Source organism: Manis javanica, chromosome 4 (assembly GCF_040802235.1).
Source record: "Manis javanica isolate MJ-LG chromosome 4, MJ_LKY, whole genome shotgun sequence".
Taxonomy (NCBI): Eukaryota; Metazoa; Chordata; class Mammalia; order Pholidota; family Manidae; genus Manis; species Manis javanica.
This window is the reverse complement of record NC_133159.1, coordinates 95,731,586-95,753,242: the sequence shown is the minus strand read 5'-3', so window position 1 is coordinate 95,753,242 and position 21,657 is coordinate 95,731,586. Positions and strand designations below refer to the sequence as shown.

Here is a 21,657-nt window from a genome sequence, read left to right as displayed (position 1 = left end):
TTCCAACACCCTCCACCCACACACAGCCTTTAATTGTAGTAAAATTTAGTTCACTATTTCATGTATCTAACTTTAAAATAAAAAGCAAAATAAAATGGGTACAGATACTTATTTCCAACATCTCATTCAAAGGGTAACAAAAAACCAAGAGTTATTACCTGGGAAACTGGAGGTTCATGAAGGTCTAACTGAAGTCTCTGTACAACATCAGTGAAATCCTCAGCATGAAAACAAATCACATCTTTGGTTATGCGAGGTTGGTCACTCCTACGATTAAAAAAACTGAGCTTTAGAAGCAAGTATCCCATAATGGAAAATGATGACAAATTTCAGTTGTCCTGTTCCTGGAAATGCTACTACTAGCACAGAAAAGGATGCATAGTTCCTAAGGACAAAGTATACATTTGCTTCTTTAGTCAACTTTTAAAAAATAAACAAAACACAAAACACTACCTAAGAACAAAACACCTGAACCAGATGGTTTCACTGATAAATTTTATCAAACATTTAGTGAAGACCTAATACCCATCCTCCTCCAAGTTTCCCAAAAAATAGAAGAGGAGGGCATACTCCAAATTCATTCTACGAAGCCAACACAACTCTAACACCAAAACCGGGCAAAAACCCCACCAGAAAAGAAAACTACAGACCAAAATCCCTGATGAACATAGATGCAAAAATACTCAACAAAATATTAGCAAACTGAATTCAAATATATATCAAAAAGATCATCCATCATGATCAAGTGGGATTCATCACAGAGATGCAAGGATGGTACAACATTCGAAAATCCATCATCATCCACCACATCAACAAAAAGAACAAAAACAACATGATTATCTCCATAGATGCGGAAAAAGCATTTGACAAAATTCAACACACATTATTGATAAAAACTCTCAATAAAATGGGTATAGAGGGCAAATACCTAAACATAATAAAGGCCATATTGACAAACCCACAGCCACAGCGAGAACCTGACAGCTTTTCCTTTAAGATCGGGAATAAGACAAGGATGCCTACTCTGCCCACTTTTATACAATATAGTTCTGGAGGTCCTAGCCAGGGCAATCAGACAACACAGAGAAACAAAAGGTATCCAGATTGGTAAGGAAGAGGTCAATTGTCCCTGTTTGCAGATGACATGATATTGTATATAGAAAATCCTGAAGAATCCACTCCAAAACTACTATATCTAATATCTGAATTCAGCAAAGTTACAGGATACAAAATTAATACACAAAGATCTGTTGCATTCCTAGACACTAATGATGTACTAGCAGAAAGAGAAATCAGTAAAACAATTCCATTCACAATTGTATCAAAAAGAATAAAATACCTAGGAATAAACCTAACCAAGGAAGTGAAAGACCTATCCTCTGAAAACTACAAGACACTCATGAGAGAACTTAAAGATACCAATAAATGGAAACACATCCCATGCTAATGGATAGGAAGAATTAATATTGTCAAAATGGCTATCCTGCCTAAAGCAATCTACAGATTCAATGCAATCCCTATCAAAATACCAACAGCATTCTTCAATGAACTAGAGCAAAGAGAACCACAAAAGACCCCAAAGAGCCAAAGCAATCCTGTGAAGGAAGAATAAAGCAGGCGGAATTACACTCCCTGACTTCAAGCTCTACTACAAAGCCACAGTAATCAAGACAATTTGGTATTGGGACAAGAACAGAGCCACAGACCAGTGGAACAGACTAGAGAGCCCAGATATAAACCTAAGCATATATGATCATTAAATATACAATAAAGGAGCCATGGATATGCAATGGGAAGATGACAGCCTCTTCAACAGCTGGTGTTGGCAAAACTGGACAGCTACATGTAAGAGAATGAAACTGGATTACTGTCTAACCCCATACACAAAAGTAAATTTGAAATGGATCAAAGACCTGAACGCAAGTCATGAAACCATGAAACTCTTAGAAAAAAATATAGGCAAAAGTCTCTTGGATATAAACATGAGCAACTTCTTCATGAACATATCTCCCTAGGTAAGGGAAACAAAAGCAAAAATGAACAAGTGGGACTATATCAAACTAAAGAGCTTCTGTACAGCAAAGGAAACCATCAGTGGAACAAAAAGACATCCTACAGTATGGGAGAATATATTCATAAATGACGTATCTCTTAAGGGGTTGCATCCAAATTATATAAAGAGCTCACGCACCTCAACAAACAAAAAGCAAATAGGACAATTAAAAAATGGGCAAAGGAGCTGAAGAGACAGTTCTCCAAAGAAGAAATTCAGATGGCCAACAGGCACATGAAAAGATGCTCCACATCCCTAATCATCAGAGAAATGCAAATTAAAACCATAATGAGATATCACCTCACACCAGTAAGGATGGCCAACATCCAAAAGACAAACAACAACAAATGCTGGCGAGGATGTGGAGAAAGGGGAACCCTCCTACACTGCTGGTGGGAATGTAAACTAGTTCAACCATTGTGGAAAGCAGTATGGAGGTTCCTGAAAAAGCTCAAAATAGAAATACCATTTGACCCAGGAGTTCCACTCCTAGGAATTTACCCTAATAATGCAGCAGCCCAGTTTGAAAAAGACAGATGCACTCCTATGTTTATCAGAGCACTATTTACAATAGCCAAGAAATGGAATCAACCTAAGTGTCCATCAGTAGATGAATGGATAAAGAGATGTGGTACATATACACAATGGAGTAGTATTCAGCCATAAGAAGAAAACAAATCCTACCATTTGCAACAACATAGATGCAGCCAGAGGGTATTATGCTCAGTAAAATAAGCCAGGCGGAGAAAGACAAGTATCAAATGATTTCACTCATCTGTGGAGCATAACAACAAAGAAAAAACTGAAGGAACAAAACAGCAGCATACTCACAGAACCCAAGAATGGACTAACAGTTACCAAAGGGAAAGGGACTGGAGAGGATGGGTGGGAAGGGAGGGATAAGGGGGGAAACGGGGCATTACTATTAGCATGTATAATGTAGTGTGGGCGCACAGGGAAGGCAGTATAACACAGAGAAGACAAGTAGTGATTCTATAGCATCTTACTACGCTGATGGATGGTGACTGTAATGAGGTATGTGGGGGGGACTTGATAATAGGGGGAGTCTAGTAACCACAATGTTGTTCATGTAATAATTGTACATTAATTATAGCAAAATTTTTAAAAAGTGCCTTTGAAAAAAATAAAACACCAATAAAGCTATTTTTTAAAATAAAATTGAGATTAGTCGTTAAAAAACTAAAACAATGACTAAAGATAAATATTTTTATTTTAAATCAGTTGTATTTTCATCCTCTCACCACTATGTCCAGATACCTCCATGCTAACCTATTTTAATGTCACCATCAGGATTGACTAAAGTAGAGAGAACACATCTCAGTCACACAAAAATCATACCTTCCAGTTTCCAAAGTAGCAAGTGGGAAAAAATGCTAAATAATCTTTAACTTGAAATACTTATGAAGCTGCGATTGAACTATACTTCTAAAAAAAGTGAGATCAACTTTATACCGAATACAGAAGGCCCTGAAGTCATAAATATGAGAAACAAAGTAAAAGTTTTTTTTAATAAGCTAAATTCTGTGTTCTGAGCTTTGTCAAAACTGTACCCTAACTGAATGTTAAAAGGGGCAGCCAGTATGAAAAACAGTTTCCAATAATTAAAAATAGAATCATACTGTATGATATAGCAATTCCACTTCTAGGTATAGGCCCAGAAGACTTAAACCAAGGACACAAGAAATATTTGTTCATAGCAGCCAAAAGGGGGAAGCAACCCAAGTATCCACTGACATATGAATGGATAAACAAAATGTGGCATATACGTATGATGGAACACTAACTATTTAGCCTTAAAAAAGAAATTACGGCACATTGTACAATATGGATGAACCTTGAGGTTATTATGCTAACTGAAGTAAACCAGTCACAAAATGACAACTGTATGATTCCAACTTATATGAGACATTTAGAGTAGTCAAATTCACAGAAACAAAAGTACAATGAAGATTATCATAAACTGGGGGAAGATGAAAATAGGGAATTATTGTTTATTGCGTACAGAGTTGCAGTTTTAGAAGATGAAAAAGTTCTGGATCTGTTTCATAACAATGTGTATATACTTAACACTACTGAACTGTATACAGGTTAAGATTTTAATTCGTAATTTTATATTATGTGTATTTTACCACAGTTTTTTTAAAGACCTGGTCCCCAACCTCTTAAATCACATTCTCATCTCCTTGAACATTAACCAATCTTACAGGTGAGTTCCAGTAACTTACCATTCACCAAACTGTACAGCTTTCAAAACCCCAACAGCAGCCGTACTCTGCCAGTCAAACCCCTGACCTACATGATCAGCATGAGCTCTTGTCCTATCTTCAAAGAGGACTTCACGGGGTTCACTGGTCCGAGGTAGGTACTGGAGATTTTTAATTTCATTCATTGATCTGGAGTTGATTTGGTGTGAGTAAAAGGGGGAAAAAAAGTGTTAATAGCCTTAAGTCAAAAAATTCTGCTAAAATATCAGATTTTTAATAAGATGGGGGCTGTGAAGGGATCAATGACTTTGATAATTAGCATTTAACACACTATATTGTAATGTTTAATGTTATTATTCCTCTCTCATTATGTCATAATATAGAGATGCTATATCTTTGATTTGACTCAAATGTAGTGCTTGAATATATATAATTTAGTTGTCTAGCAACAGAAAACACAATTCAAATTCAAGACTGTACATTTCTTTACCCTGTCATTTGTTACTTCTCAAAATATTTTTAGTATTTTTAATTCTACAAACATTCTACTAGACTTGATACAAGATGGCAAACTGACCATCTATTATAATATCCTTCCACAGTAAAATAAGAGTGAAAGGCTTTAAACTAATATGGTACAGGTAGAAGAGAGTAGATGGGGAAATGGATGGGAGTATAAATTAAACAATTGGCTGTGAGATGATAACTGTTGATATTGAATACATGGGAGTTCATTGTATCATCTGCTTTTTGTGTCCTCTAAATTTTCTAAATACAATCATCTAAAGATGATAGTAAAGGAATGAATAAGAAGTAACAAAGAAAATGAATCAGTGAATGAACGTCAACAAACTTTTGGAAGATGGAAAATGATTGTGTCATAGACTAATAAAACTGAGCAGAAAAACCACAACCTAGAATATATAAGAAGGGAATGGCTGCTAAAAAGGGAGCAGGCCTTAGAGAAAGCTCTACCCAACAGACCTGGAAAGCCTAACAGTCCAAAAAAAATGCTAAGTATAATGACAATAATCAAACAGAAATGAAGGCTGAGAAAGGGGAGATTAAGGTGAAATTTTGCAAATAAACCAGTCACCCAACACTCCTGTGGGTAAAAATGTGGATAGTGAGGCCTTTACTCCCATGGAGAAGACTATGAGTGCCCCACCCATTTTCCATCCCTCATCTTTATTTCCCTGTCAGAACTCTTAATTGTCATTAGGTATCTGCTCCTACTCCATATGAAACCTCGTTCACAAGATCAATAGTTAGATCCTGATGAGTCCTGACAAACTGTAGTACACTCATTTTCCCTGTCAATGACTGATTAAGGTATACAGGAGTGAACTGATTCTGGTGAGCGGTGTGAGAGGAAATATGCTAAGGAGATTTCTGGGAAGTTTCCTAGATTCTAAGAAAGAAGTAAAAGATAACCTCTTCAATTAGATACAACCAGATCTAGATATGATGACTAGAACTACTGCAGCCATCCAACAACCACAAAGGAAGTAATTGTGAGTACAAATTCTAGGCAAAGAGAATGACAAAGCATAGAAAAAGAATGGACTTGGTTCCTTGATGACTGTACATTGCTGGTTACTGACCATATGGTGCTTAAGAGTCAACCTCTATGGACTTGATATATAGGATGACATTTTATTTTATGAACCAGTGTGAATCAAGATTTGCTGCTTATAGCCAAATGTAAAATGTATCCTGATACACTTTCAGCCAAAAAATCCCTATACGTTCTTCTCTAGACACAGTGAACTTACAATATGAATAGAACTAATGTAATCTTCTGGCATTTGTACATATCCTTTGGTGACCAGCTCTATACCTATTAACTCTAAAATGAAATCTACCTATTGACAAACCTTAAAACACCCAGTTAGCCCAGTGCTTTATTCCTATATATGAATGGGTCAACCAAAAATCACCAGATATGTGAAGAGAGTATGTAGCAGTCTGACAAAGACCATAAACAAAGCTAAAATTTAAGAATCAAGAGAAAGGTTAGAAGATAAAAGTAACATATATGTCCCAAAATTAAAAGAAAAAGATAATAGGAAATATGAGGATAATCAAACTGTGAGATCTATTATTCAACTAATAGTAGTTTCTGAAAGAAATAATCGAGAAAATGAAGAAACTACCAAAGTAATTAAGCAAGAAAAATTCCCAGAAAAGACATGAATCTTTAAATTTAAGAGACCTACCAAATAACAAAAAGGATTTAAAAAATTACTGTAAGATTAGAATAAGAATGAAAGACCCTAATAAAGACTAATCATTGTGAAATAAAGCTTTCAGTGAGGAAACACGTTGCCTACAAAAGAATGAAATATACAATAGCATTCATACTTCACATAGACAACATAAGATACCAGAAGACAGTGGGATAATGCTAAAAACCTAGGAAGAAAATAACTGTAATTCAGAAAAGCATTAAATAGGAAGTCCTAGGTTGCTAACTGCAAAACAAGCTTTTCACAGTGAAGAGAACACAGAGCTGCAAAAGATTTTCAGGTAAAAAAAATGATGTGTTAAAGCAGATAGTATGTATTCTGAATTCTTGAGGATATGACAAAAGTACAAAATGCAAGGTAATTACCAATAATCTATTCCAAAAAAAAAGCCATATAAAAAGCCATAGTCAACACAGAGGAGAAAGTCAGTGCGATTCTAGAAGAAAATGTATCTTAGGAAATAAAGAGAATAAAAGATATTAGTGATATGGTCAAGAACACTGTCTGCCCGCCTCAGAATCGGGCAGTCAGAAACTGTAGAGAAAATAGAACAATTCAAAAAAAAATTGGCGCAATCCAATTACGAAACAAACTAAAATGTGGCAAGATTTTCATTATCTAGGTGAAACACAGGGAAAAAAAGATTCTCTTGTATATTATTCCTTTGAGTGATGATAACAAAACACTGGAACTGAACCTCTTTTTGGCCTACTAGTTGGGTCTGTAGTAAACTCACCTACCCATATTATTATAAATGACGTTTACTGGCTATCCAATTTCAGAATATATCTATTGACAAAGCATATAAAACCTAATTATGGTTTTAAAACAGAATATGAATTAACTTTAACAATGCAGAAGGAGGGAAGAAGGGGGTAAAGCAGAGGTCATTTATTTGGACAACTCCTGAAGGGAGGAATATCTATCATACCAAGAAATTGACAAACTTCCTGTCAAGGCCTTGAAACAAAACAAAACAAAAAAGGCATTAAAAACTGAAATGGTTTTTGACTTTGGTAAAAAGATGTTTGCCTCCAGAGGGAAAGGTGGCCAGGATTTTATTATGAACCCTACTGTACTCTTGATTTTTTTAAAACCCAGTGCATGTATTTCTTTTAACTCTAGAGTTCACAAATTCAAAGCTCTTCATTAGCACTATCCTTGATAACTAGACAGCTTCTCACACTGGTTCCATCATTTTCAGCAGCAGGTGTTCTAACACAAAAAGTTAACATTAGTGTTTAACTTCTCATTTATTCACTCTAATTCAAAGTGCTTTTGAATGCCTCACTTAAGTATATTTAATCCCAAAAGAAATAAAATTTGACAGTACCTCAGATTAGTGGAGAAATAATAAATTATTAAATAAATGATGTTGGTACTCCTGCCTAACTTGGAAAAAATATCAAAACTCTCCCTCTATACTGAAATCAATACTAAGTAGATAAAATACACAATACTAAAAACAGACATATGAGGAGAAAATGTAAGTGACTATTTTATAATACTGAATAAGAGAAGGCTACTATTAAGAAGAGACCGCAGAGGAAAAGATAGGTATGATCTGACATCTGAACAAAAATTTCTGTGAATAAAGCAAAAAAAAAGGAAAAAAACTGTGACTAAAGAAAAAATTGAAGCTAAAAGAAAAAAAGAAAAACTTGCAACATAAGAAAACAACCTAAGAAAAAATTCCTAACACATAGGGAATTTTTACAATGAAAAACACCCCAAAAGAAATATGAAGAAAGTTAAAAAGGAATCACAAAGAAATACAAACCCTTCAAAGGAAACAAATTAAAATGAGACATTTTTGTTCAATCAGACAAAATTAGAGAATGTTAGTGGAAGGTATGGGTAAAGAGTACTACTGTCTTACTATATGGGTGGAAGTGTAAATCGGAACATTTGTGGAAGTCAATTAGAAATGTGCATATACATTGAGCTTTTAGGAATTTCTACTAAGAAAATAAGCATACATATGAACAAAAATATATCTACCTACCTATAACCACCAACCTGCCAGCCACAGCCATCCAGCCAACCATCCATCCATCCATCCTCCTATCCACCCATCCACCCACAATCAGTGAAGTGTTATAGATGTTTAACAACTAACTTTGTGGGGAGATCGTAGCGTTGTGGGGAGACAGCCGATCTGTAGCTGATTTGCTGATTTCTGTGATATAAATACTCCCAACACAGTGGTCAATTTCAAGCTATAATGAGACCTCACTCAATGTGGAATTAAGAGGCTAATAATGGCACTGTAGGTAAGTACAAACTGGTTCTAGCACACTACTGTTGTATTTGTCAAAATACTGTTTTTTTTAACTGAAAAACTGGGAACAATTTCAAGTGAAAGGTAATTGGTTAAATAACTCTTGATATAGCCATACTGTAAAAACTACACAGTCACTTAGAAATGATATAGTTCCATCTTGATATAACATAAATGGGAAAAAACCCAAGTTTTTAAGTACACATCATGTAAAAAATGAACCCATTTGTGATACTTCAATTAAAAAAAAAGAATAAACCCATTTGTGTACAAAGAAAATTCATAAGTATATATAGACTAAAATTTGAACATTAATATGCCTAAATGAGTGGGATTATGGGTACTTTCTGCATTCTTTCTATTTTTTTCTATTATCTGATTTTTTTTAAGCCTATAATAATCAGGAAACAATGGTCATTTCCTTTTTGGAAAGATTACAGAACAAAAATGTATACAGTACTTTAGAATTTCAAGATTCATCACCATGATGTACAAAAACTGCTGGGGTTTAGCAAGGTGCGTAAGTTTCAATATACTGCCAGGTTTTACCATGCCACCACCTTGCACACATACATAGTTTTTACAAAGTATTTTCATGTATTATCTCAGGTACACAAGGTTATTCCATACTTTAGTATTATTCTCCTATGAGCTTCAAGGTAAAGTCTAGACTAGTCCATTTAATTCTAAGTATTTTGAGTTACTATTTCCATATGCTAAACAAACATAAATCATTTTCAGTCTCATTAAATGAGACTTTTTATAGTACTAGAGTAAGTTAATCTTTATTTGTTTTTGTGTCTGAAACACAAAGTACGTTAGCCCAATATGAATTACTATAGACACTGCATAATTATGAGTATAGACGATATCACTCAGCACACACTAATCACCTGTTACGTGTCATGAAGACATAGAAAAATAAAATGAAGTCCCTATCCTCAAAAAGCTCAAAATTTAATAAAAAACAAAAATATGCAAGCAGATCATTAATGAACAAAATGATGTGTGAGTGGAGCTGGTAGCAATTAGTTGTCTAAAAGAACAAAACATGAAAGCTTCCCAAAGGAAATGACATTCAAGTTAAGTTTTTAAAATTTTATATTAAGAGTTTGTCAGGCAGAGAGGAAGATGGGGGAGGAGATGCTATTCCAAGCAAAAAGAACACTGCAAAAGCAGTTATGAACGACTATGGTTTGGAAACTGAATTTAGTATGGCTGGAGTGGACTACAAGCACATACATCTAGAAGAGGTACTGCTGGGGCCAGATTATAGAAGATACTTGTAGACCACACAAACAAGTCTGGACTTTTATCTTACAGGCAGTTAGGAACCAGGTTTTAAGAAAAGAAGTAAAAATTAAATTTGTTTTTTAGGAGGATGCTTTACTCTGAGAACTGTGTAATGAGTAGACTGAAGCAAGGAACTGACCACTAGAAGAAACTGCTCTTCAAATAATCTAGACAAATAGCTTTCCAACTGTGCTCAGGTCTCAATCATTTTTATAAGCAACCAGGTAAACGAAAAGCACTTTTTCCCTGTATGGCCCCGGAAGATGATTGGTTAGCCAGAGACGGGTAAGATTCCTCAAGGGAGGAACAACCTAAGACAGGCACAGTTGCAGGGGGGGCCATCAGGTGAGAAATTAGGGATCAACAGAGGTGAGGCTTAGAACCTCACCCCCCCTGTTTTGAGAGAAATCTTCTGCATCTGTGGATGTTTTATTGCCCTTGTCTAGCTTGGATTAACACATAGTCTACAGGCACACACCTGATCATCTACATTTGCTCTCTTACAACACTAAACTATGTTTTCTACCTTTATCTTGCATCTACCTACCACTTCAGCATTTTATTAAAAAAAAACAATAATAATAATAATAAAGGGAGAAATGTGGGATTCACATATAAATCAAGTATAAAAATCAAACAAATATTCATATTTGACCTGATTGTTTATAGTGCATAATGAGTGATCAAAACCGAAAGTTTTTGTGATGACTGCCCTTGTACTGTTCACCATGTAAGAACTTATTCACTATGTAAGAATTTGTTCACCATGTAAGAACTTGTTTGTTATGCTTCAGAAGATTGGAGACTGACGAGAATTAGGCTGGGGGTGGATCAATTATTGTGCATTGAGCATTGACTCCCCTATACAGAATTTTATTGTTGTTAACAACCATTTGATCAATAAATATGAGAGATGCCCTCTCAAAAAAAAAAAAAAGAAAAGCACTTTTGCTTATTTGAAAAAAATAAGTATTTACCGTCGTCTTTTGAAGGGTGACTTTGGCATATCTGCTGTAGGGATCATCTGCTCTCCTGGCCTTACCCACATAATAGGCCCATCATCACTCTGGGACCTACACTGGAGTCGCAGGCTGGAAAGGGTACCCCAGGGCAAAGTCATCTAGAAGTCAGATGAATGAGTCACATTAAAAAAAAAATCTCTTAGACTATTCACAAGTTAACTGCCACCACCCTCTCATCCCTACCCCAAAAGAAAGCTCTTGGGAAGCCTATTTTGTGTGTGTATACATATATATATATATATATGTAACATATATATATATGTATATAAAGAAACAAATGCTGTGTTAGTAATTTTATGTAAAAAAGAATAACTGAAGTTAAGTATTTTGTACCAATAATTTTCTAAACATTCCTAGTCAAAACACTGGATAAAATTTAATTTTAATAGACAAGATTAGCTTAATACTTTTTAATGGGAAGTATCCACTTAAGATCAGAACTCCAATAATCTGAATTAACACTCACTTTCAGAAATGGTGATTCTTCTAACATATCAAGGAACTCTGGGAAGTAATCACCGACTTCTTCATCTACTGCTCCAACAAGACTTATCTGCCGCATAGGACCTGCTCGGTAGGTGCCACAGCAGTACGTCCTGTTGACCTGAGATAAAACGAAAAAGGGAGGAGAAAGGACTGAAATACACTATAACATATTAAAGAATTAGAATAGGATATTGTTTCCAATGTTGCTATTTCTTCTACATACTAAAACTCAATGGTCAGTACCTTGGATAAAGTCCAGTTACAGAAAGGTTCCCTAGCACACTGATAAATACACTGAGATATGACTGCTATGTGCCACAAACAGAAATGTCAAGATGTGAGTTGGTCTATGGTCCCAACATCTCAAAAAAATACTGAAGACATTAAGATGTACTTGAACTTCTCTGAGAATGATGATTTTTAAACTCTGCAGACACTTCAAAGTGATCTCTATTTAGGAAAAGAAAAAAAACAATAATCAACAGTAAAATTGGCAGGGCATAAAAGAAAAAAAAAGACCATGATCAGATTAATCTTCATTTTGTACTCCCTTGCTTGGAAGTTTTCACATCAAGCCAGACACCAGGCTTACTGTTATTAAACCCAATCTCCCATTACTTCCAAATAAGATCCTCTACCCAAAGCAGACTGACCTTTTTCCCTACCCAATTTATGCCGAACTTATTTCTACCTGCAGTGACTTTTCTTTTGAATCTGCCCTTCTTGGAATGTCCTCTTTTCTGTAAACTCAAGTCTTATCTATCTTTCGAAGATCAGTTCAAGACTTCTTTTCTTCTGGAAGACTTCCTGATCACCCTTCATGATCTTTTTTCCCTTTTCTGAAGTCTAATGTTACCTGTAAGGCATATATTTTCTTTATATCAACTCTTTAGTGTATTTAGGGCATATTTTAAACAAATTTGTAGCTGAGAATCCCAGCATTCAAATGGAACCTACCAACTGATTCACTACAGACTGATACTATTGTTCTAGTCATTTCATTATGTTTATTTTATACCCAAAAGAGAACAATTAAGATGATTAGTGACTTGAAAACCATATAAATTGAAAGAAGAGTGAAGAAATTTAAAGTATTTTGAAAGTATTTAATTTAAAAAGATTAAAGTGGGAATACAACAATTTTCAAACACTTGGAGACTTATCACAGAAGAGGAGATTTATATATAATCTTAAAAAAAGAACAGAAAGTACAGGAAAGTCAGTATCATTCATTAATAAAAGTATGCCAGGCATTGTCCTAAACACAGATGCAGCAAACCAGACCTGTTACTGGTTCCTAGAAGCTCAGCCTAACAGGAGAAGCAGAGGCTAATCTAAACAAGTATTTAATTATAAACTGTGACAAATCCTCAGAATGGAATGTGTAAGACATATATATATTCCAATATATAACATATATTTCAGTACGTTCGTTCTTATACTTCCACCTCCAATTTAGAATGAATGGTTCTCAAGGGTAAAGACAGATCCCATGTGTACAGATGACAGAAGATTCTAACCATCTAATCCAGAAGATGCTGGATTCTAACTAGGATTTCCACCTCAGATCAGTACCCTAGCATTTCCTACTTTAGTTAAGATGAAGATTAAACTGAAAAGCCTAACATAAGTTGTCCATGTATATATGGGTCTCTACTGAACATTCAAACAAATTTTTTTAAGAATCACTTGTTACTGTTTAAGTACCTCCTATTTTGCTTCAACACAAAACATAAATGACCATCTAGTATTGCTTACACAATTCTTTACTATATTAGTTCTTCAGCAACATGTTCAGAATGAACCCACTGTTTTCCAACAGATAATTTAACATCACCCCTAACCCATCCACATACACACAGAGAAAAAGTCTTAGATATTGTTCTCAAATAGCAGGGATTTCTTAGTTCTTTACAAATTTTTCCCCAACATCACCATGGGTGATCCTTAAATAGCAACTGCCCAGGCAAAAATTATCTCATGTATTTGCATGAGTTACCTTCCATTCCTTTGTATAATCATCATGATATAAAAAACCAGGAGAGGCAGACTAGAAAAAGGATGATCATGGGATATAGAAAAAAGGAAAGGGAAGTGAGGGAACTTTTCTAACCAGTATTCTAACCTTTCTAAGGCAAGTACCCTAACATAACTAACAGATTTAATCTTCACTACTACTTCTAGGAATTATTTGCTTTCAGGGGTAATATGAAATATGTCTCCCCCAAACACCTCTCCCAACTATTACCAATTATCAAAAATTCCTTTACCAAGAAAGGCTTTCAAATAAACTGAATAGTGGAATTTTATGTGAGAAATATGCTAAAGGCCTACCACAATTTAAAGTTCACGTAACTCAAGACCAATCCTGAAGTACACTGCCACACGACAGTTTTCAATTTACTTGGCCTGCTGCCTTTGAGATTATGCAGCTCTTAATGTGTTATTAATCTGAAGAAATTTACATTACTTTAGATTTTGCACACAAAGTGAGACTCAGTATTTTTATGTTATAGTACGCCAAGTTTACCTAATTTAAATATCACTAAACTCAACAGTAATGAACTTATCAGACAATTTAAAAATGTAAACACCTAGAATAATTAATATGTGACATGAAGAAATATAAAGCATCCTTTCCTATGTGGAAAGAGAGAATAAACCTGACAATGAGGAATTACTGAATTTATGTTTACTTAGGCTAAAAATAAAGTAATCAGCCATTAAACCATTAAACTCAGGTTCCCCAACACCCCTCACACATACACACAAAAGGTAGTAATAATAAAGTTGATTAACAGTATCTACCCCTGGTGAAAAAAAATTTAGTAAGTGCTATGTTTGTTTAATAAATGCCAATGTTTGCATTTAAATAATTAACAGCACAAGTTAGAAGATGGACAGACATTTATGACCAGAAATTCAACATATATCAACTATGACACTAATGCCAAACAAGCAAACTACGAATTGTCCCCAGTATCTACCCTTCTTCTTTTAAGCAACAGAACTTCCTGGGCATACTGCTAATGAGTTAGCTCCCTGGCAGCTAAGTGTAGCCTGTGACTAAGTTCTAGCCATTGAGATATTAGCAAGAGTTACATATACAATTTCCAGAACAGGCCTTTAGAAGTAAGTAGCTTGCTCTATACTTCCTCTTTTTGTCTTTTGAGGGCCAGGTTCAACCATGCACACAACACTGAAGGGATGGCAAACCTTAAAGACAGAAGGAATGGAATCCTGGATGGTATCATGAACAGAGCTGCTTACCTCTGGACTTATCAGTTGAGAGTGAAACGTTTATTCTGTTCTACCACTGTATGGGAAATCTCTTTGTTATGGTGGTTTAGCTCTATCTTGTATACTGTGTAGTAAGGGAGGCAATACTCTCAGAAGAAATCTGGAGTATTATCTCCTGCTCTGGGCTAAAAAGAAATCTGTAACTAGGAGCAAACCCAAAAGAGAACAATTAAGATGATTAATGACTTGAAAACCATATAAATTGAAGGAAGAGTGAAGAAATTAAAAGTATTTTGTAAGTATTCAATTTAAAAAGATTAGAGTGGGAACACAACAATTTTCAAACACTTGGAGACTTATCACAGAAGAGGAAATTTATACATAATCTTAAAAAAAGAACAAAAAGTGCAGGAAAGTCAGTATCATTCATTAATAAAAGTATGCCAAGGCACTGTCCTAAACAGGTGCAGCAAACCAGACCTGTTACTGGCTCCCAGAAGCTCAGCCTAACAGGAGAAGCAGAGGCTAATCTAAACAAACATTTAATCATAAACTGTGACAAAACCTCAGAATGGAATGTTAAGACATTATGAAAGAAACCCACAGCCAACATCATACTTAACAGTGAGAAGCTGAAAGCATTTCCTGTAGGATGGGGAACAAGACAAGGATACCCACTCCCCACTTTTATTCAACATAGTTCTGGAGGTCCTGGCCATGGCAATCAGACAACACAAAGAAATACAAGGAATCCAGACTCATAAGGAAGAAGTCAAACTGTCATGCTTGCAGATGGCATGATATTGAACATAAAAAACCCTAAAGAATCCACTCTAAGACTACTAGATCTAATATCTGAATTCAGCAAAGTTGCAGGATACAAAACTAATACACAGAAATCTGTTGCATTCCTATATACTAACAACAACCTAGCAGAAAGAGAAATCAGGAAAACAATTCCATTCACAACTGCATCAAAAAGAATAAAATACCTAGGAATAAAACTAACCAAGGAAGTGAAAAACCTATATCCTGAAAACTAGAAGACACTCTTAAGAGACATTAAAGAGGACACTAATAAATGGAAATGCATCCCATGCTCTTGGGTAGGAAGAATACTGTCAAAAGGTCATCCTGTCTAAAGCAATCTACAGAATCAATGCAATCCCTATATCAAAATATTGACAGCATTCTTCAACGAACTGGAACAAATAATAAAATTCATCTGGAACCACAAAAGACCCCAAACAGTCAAAGCAATCCTGAAAAGGAAGAATAAAGTGGAGGGGGATTACACTCCCCAACTTCAAGCTCCACTACAAAGCCACAGTAATCAAGACAATTTGGTACTGGCACAAGAACAGACCCCCAGACCAGTGGAACAGATTAGAGACTCCAGACATTAACCCAAACATATATGGTCAATTAATATCAGTAGATGAATGGATAAAGATGTGGTACATATACACAATGGAATATTATTCAGCCATAAAAAGAAAACAAATCCATTTGCAACAACATGGATGGAGCTAGAGGGTATTATGCTCAGTGAAATTAGCCAGGTGGAGAAAGTCAAGTACCAAATGATTTCACTTCTCTGTGGAGTATAACAACAAAGCAAAAACTGAAAGAACAGAACAACAGCAGACTCACAGAACCTAAGAATGGACTAACAGTTACCAAAGGGAAAGGGACTGGGGAGGATGGGTGGGAAGGGAGGGATAAAAGGATTAAGGGGCATTATGATTAGCGCACATAATATAGGGTGGCACGGGAAGGGAGAATAGCACAGAGAAGACAAGTAGTGACTCTATAGCATCTTACTATGCTGATGGACAGTGACTGTAATGGGTTATGTGGTGGGGACTTGATAATGGGGGGAATCTAGTAACCACAATGTTTCTCATGTGATTGTATATTAATGATACCATAACTGAAGAAAAAAAAAGACATTATGAAAGAACAAAAGCAACACCGAGCTAAAATCTGTAGAACAAGTTTAAAGGAAATAAAATTCCTTAAGCATCTCCCTTACTAGGATGTAAAAGGTCTAGGGTCTAAAAGAAAGCTACTGATACTAAACCAAAAACAATAAATAAATAATAAACAAACAAAAACAATAAATAATAAATAAAAACAAATAAACCAATAAATAAAAATAAAGATGAGACTGGAGAAATGAGCCATGGCTGGATTCTGGAGAGCCTTGAAGACCACATTTAGGATTTTGGGAAATCACTAAAAGATCTAAAGCAGTAGAAGGAAAGACCTGGTGTTTTTTTAAGGGGAAGGGGGACTGCTTTGTTACTGTTTTGTTTTCTCGGGGGGGGGCACTGAAAGACAAGAATCATTTAGAAGGTTTCTGTAATATTCCAAGAATGATAAACCTAAGCTAATAGAAGTGGTACTGATTTTTTTTTAATTAAAAAAATGATTTGAAAAATATCCAGGAGATAAAACTTCCAGGACTTGGAGAAAAACTAGATATGATAGAGAAGAGAAAGGACTATCAAGGATATCTCCCAGGTTCTGCCCTTTGCAAGCAGACGAGAAAATACCTTCTCTAGTGGAGGAAGTACAGGTTTGGGTGAGGAAGATATCTTCAGTTTGGGACATGATGAGCTTGAAGTATGTGGTAGCCTGAATAACAGATCCCAAAGATATCCAGGTCCTAATCCCTGGAAACTGGGAATGTTTCCTTACATGACAAAAGGACTTTGCAGCTGTGAATTAAAGCTCTAGAGATGGAGAGATGGGTCCTGAATGTAATCACAAGTGTCCTCTTATAAGAAGGAAGCAGGAGGAGTTTTTGATGATGGAAGAATAGACTGGAGCCACTGCACTTTGAAGATGCAGGAAGCAACAAGCCAGGATATACAGGCACTAGAATTCAAGAAGGCAGAAACAAGACAAGACAAAAAAGCACACAGATTCTCCTTCATAGAAAAACTGTAAGAGACTAAATTTGTGTTATTTTAAGGCAACATGTTCATGGTAATTTGTTACAGCAGCAATAATAACTAATACAAGGTACCTTTGAAACACCCAAGTGGATACATCAAGAAGGAAGCTGGGTCTAAAATCTGAAGTCTGGACTGAGGACATAAATCCTGGTCATTGGCAGAAACTGGAACTTTAATCTTAAAGAGACTTGATTAGAGAAAATATACAGAGTTCAAAGAGCAGGGGTCTTGGAAAGCTCCAATTTAAAAAAGACAAAAAGGAAGAGAAGTTGACAAAGAAGATTGTAAGAGAATTCTCAAATGATCAGAGAGGTTACAAAGAAAACTAAGAGAGCACAGTATCATGAAGTTCAAAAAGAAAGAATTTCAACAGGAGTTTAGTCAAAATGCTGAGAATTCCAGTAAGATGAAGAAGAAAAATACCTATGAGTGACCTTAACAAGAGATGTCTCAGAGAAATTGTGAGGGCAGAAACCAAATCAGTGTGGTCTGAGGAGAGATAAGGAAATAGGGACAGCAGTGTAAACAATTCTTTCAAGAAGTTTAGCTGCGAAAATAAGAAAGGTTGGTAGAGGAAATGATCAAGGGAGAGTTTTTAAGATGGTAAAGACTGCGCAACCCCCAAAAGATGTGTAAATTTTCGTTCCCACCAGCAATGTGAGAAAGGTATGTGTTGCTCACAACCTCATGAATAGAATGCTATCAAACTTTTGGATTTTTTTACTAACTTGATCTTTTCAGACATGAAAATTAAAGGGCCATTTGCATTTCTTTTTCTGCAAACTGTCTATTCACAATGCTTGCTTGTTTTTATAGTGAGCTTCTAGTATTTCTCTTCTATTTCTGGGGCTCCTTATAGGTTATGAAGGTTAATCCTCTCAATGATATAAATTGTAAATAATTTTTCAAAATTCATCTTTTGACTTTGTTTAGTGATTTCTGTTTTCTTTCTGTCATACTTAGCTCTTTCCCACTCCAAAGTTATGAAAAAATTCTTCCATGTTTTCTTCTATTACATTTACATCTCCATTTCCTACACTTAAACTCTTTGATCCCTTTTGGAATTTACCTTGGCATACAGTGATATAGATACAAAGATAAATTCTAGATATATACCTTTATATCCCAAGACCAGCTTTTCTCTTCTATCAATGATCTGAGATGCTATCACTTTTATATATCACATGCTTATATGTACCTGGGTTTATTTCTGGACTTACTATTCTGTTTTACTGAAAAGGATTCATAAAGTAGTACACACTTAATAATTAAATCTTTAGAATGTATTGGTATCTGATAGGGCACTCCTCCATCATAGTTTTTCTTTCCCAAAGTTTTCCTGGTTGTTCTTGCCCAGTTACTTTTTCATATAAACTTCAAAAGCAGCTTGGTTGTCCCAGAAAAAAACTATTGATATTTTTATCGGGATTGTGTTCAACTTATTATTTAGAGAAAATCATCATTTTTGTATTGGTTCTTCTTAACCCAAGAATACAGTTTATTATATTTTGAGTGATGTTTTAATGCTAATGGGAAGAATCTGGTAAAGGTAAAAAACTGCAGAGGGCTACCAGTTAAACATGACAGACTGAGCACATACATTTCTATTCATTATCAAAACCTCACTCAAATGAGAATAAAAGAGAAAGGCTATAAATCCCAGAAGCTCAAAGAGAAAAGTGAAAAACAACAGGTACAAGCTACAAAACACTTATAGAAGGTCAAAAGTATATAGGGAAATTAGCAGACTAAGGACTTTCAATACTAAGTACATAGAAAATACCCAAAGCCAGTTTGTGCTACATAATCTGGTATCACAAGGTGGGAACAAAGCATGGAACTGAAAAAAGAGATGGGTTTAAAATCTGTACAAGGGTCCAATGGACCCCTCCACTTACCTTCCAGCTCCCCATCCCGTATTTTTTCTCACCCTATTTTGTGGAGAAATTGAATCAAAAAGACTACAGAAACCAAGATAGCACATGGATTGAAGAGGGCCATTATATTGAAAATAGGGAATTATGTATAATTCCATACTTTTAACAATGAAATCATCTACCTACTTCCATGGTTCAGCTCTAAGAATTCTAGCAGACAAGGGTATAACCTACTTTACTATTGTGGCAAAAAATATGGTGGACTCTTACCTGTAAAAATTAAAAGCCCCAGAGAAAGATCCCTAAATGTTGACATTTGGAGCTTTTCTTACAATAATATGGCCAGATTCCCTACCCAGTCATCAAATGATAAGTCCCACCTATGTGCTCACAGAGTTTTCTAATCATATTGTACTGGCTGATCTTTAACTCTAAACAGATCACCAGATGTTTGAGGAAAATATCTAACATAAACAGAAGATTAAAACAAAAAAGAATTTGTTGAAAAATAAACAACTAGAATAAAAGAGAATTTCAAAACCAGTATAATTAGTATTATCAGAGAGGTGAAAGATTTTTTGTATCCAATAACAAGAAGTTATCAGAGAAAAAATAACAAATAGAAAATGAGAACAGTCTTAAATTCAAAACATTACAGCTGAAATGAATCAACAGGAAGGAAGACAGTTAAATCTCCCCAGAAAGTAGAACGAAGAGACAGTAGAACGAAGAGACAAAGAAAAGTAAGAAAATTAAGTAAGAAAGTAAGAAAAGTAGAGGTCCAGTCAGGAGGCCTAATATCCAACTAATAAAAGTTTTAGGGGAAAAAAACAGTGGAAACTGAGGTAAGGAAATAAGCAAAGAAATAATGTAAGAAAATTTACCCAAACAGAAGGATATGCATTTCCATAATGAAAAGGCCTAAATGCTCATCAGAGTGAATATAAAAAGCTTCACACCAGCTTTTTTGAGGTCTGAGAAAATCACGGGAGCTTGTGGGGGTGGCCTTCAACTGCATTAGTGATGTTTTATTTCTTGCGCCAGGTGGTTAAGAATACAGGTGTTTGTTATTATTCTTGTACCTCTTTGTATGTCAGAAATATTTCATAGGAAATTAAAAGACAAAAAAAAACAACAACAAAACACCCATCTCAAGGCACATTATCCTCAGTATTCTGAAAATTTTCAGTAAAGAGGTTTTGGAAGCTTCCAGAAAAAAAAAAAAAGACACCTAAAAAGCATCAGGAATCATATGACACTGGATTTCTCAGCAACAACAACAGAAGCTTAACTAAAGAGATGGAGTAAAGCCTTTATAAATCTGAAGAAAAATCACCTCCAATCTAGAATTCCACACCTATCTGAACTACCAAATAAATGGAATTGTAAAGAAAGACTTTCCAGACACGCGAGGTCTCATTTGAGTCATTATATTCAGGCAACAGAATAGTTATAGAATCTCAGAACAGGAGAAAAAAGCAAACAGGGATCTCAGGCTACACATACATAAGATACATAGGATGTATCCAGGATATACATCCCAGGACAAACCTCCACATATATTCTTACTGCAACACAATAATATTATAAAACTGTAAACAACCTAAATGTACAAGAACAGGAGAATAAAAAGTGATAGTCAATTAACAAAATACTAAATACACAGGTTAAAATGCATGAACGAGAGTTACATGTATCATATAATTCTCAAGAGCAATGCTGAACCAAGGCAAACTGCATGATGATACATGTAAAATACTACTTATAAAGTGTTAAATCACACAGAATAGTTATATATACTGTTTATATGTTCATACATGCATAGCAAACATTAGAATATGCAGGAAAATGATAAACCACAAATTCAGAATAAAGGTTTTCTTCTGGGGAGAAAAGAAAAAACTATTCTTTTATTGAAAAAACATATAAAGCAGGAATTCACTTAATATTGCACTTTCCTTTATATGA

The 21,657-nt window shown here is 35.0% G+C and overlaps 1 protein-coding gene across 1 annotated transcript in view; it reads right to left on the bottom strand.

The window, feature by feature from the left end:
- RSBN1 (round spermatid basic protein 1) overlaps positions 1-21,657 on the bottom strand; it is a 45,379-nt gene that overhangs the window by 5,009 nt on the left and 18,713 nt on the right. The window contains 4 exon segments of the mRNA XM_017652029.3: positions 159-267; positions 4,300-4,467; positions 11,079-11,221; positions 11,590-11,727. Coding sequence (XP_017507518.1) covers positions 159-267; positions 4,300-4,467; positions 11,079-11,221; positions 11,590-11,727 — 558 coding nt within the window.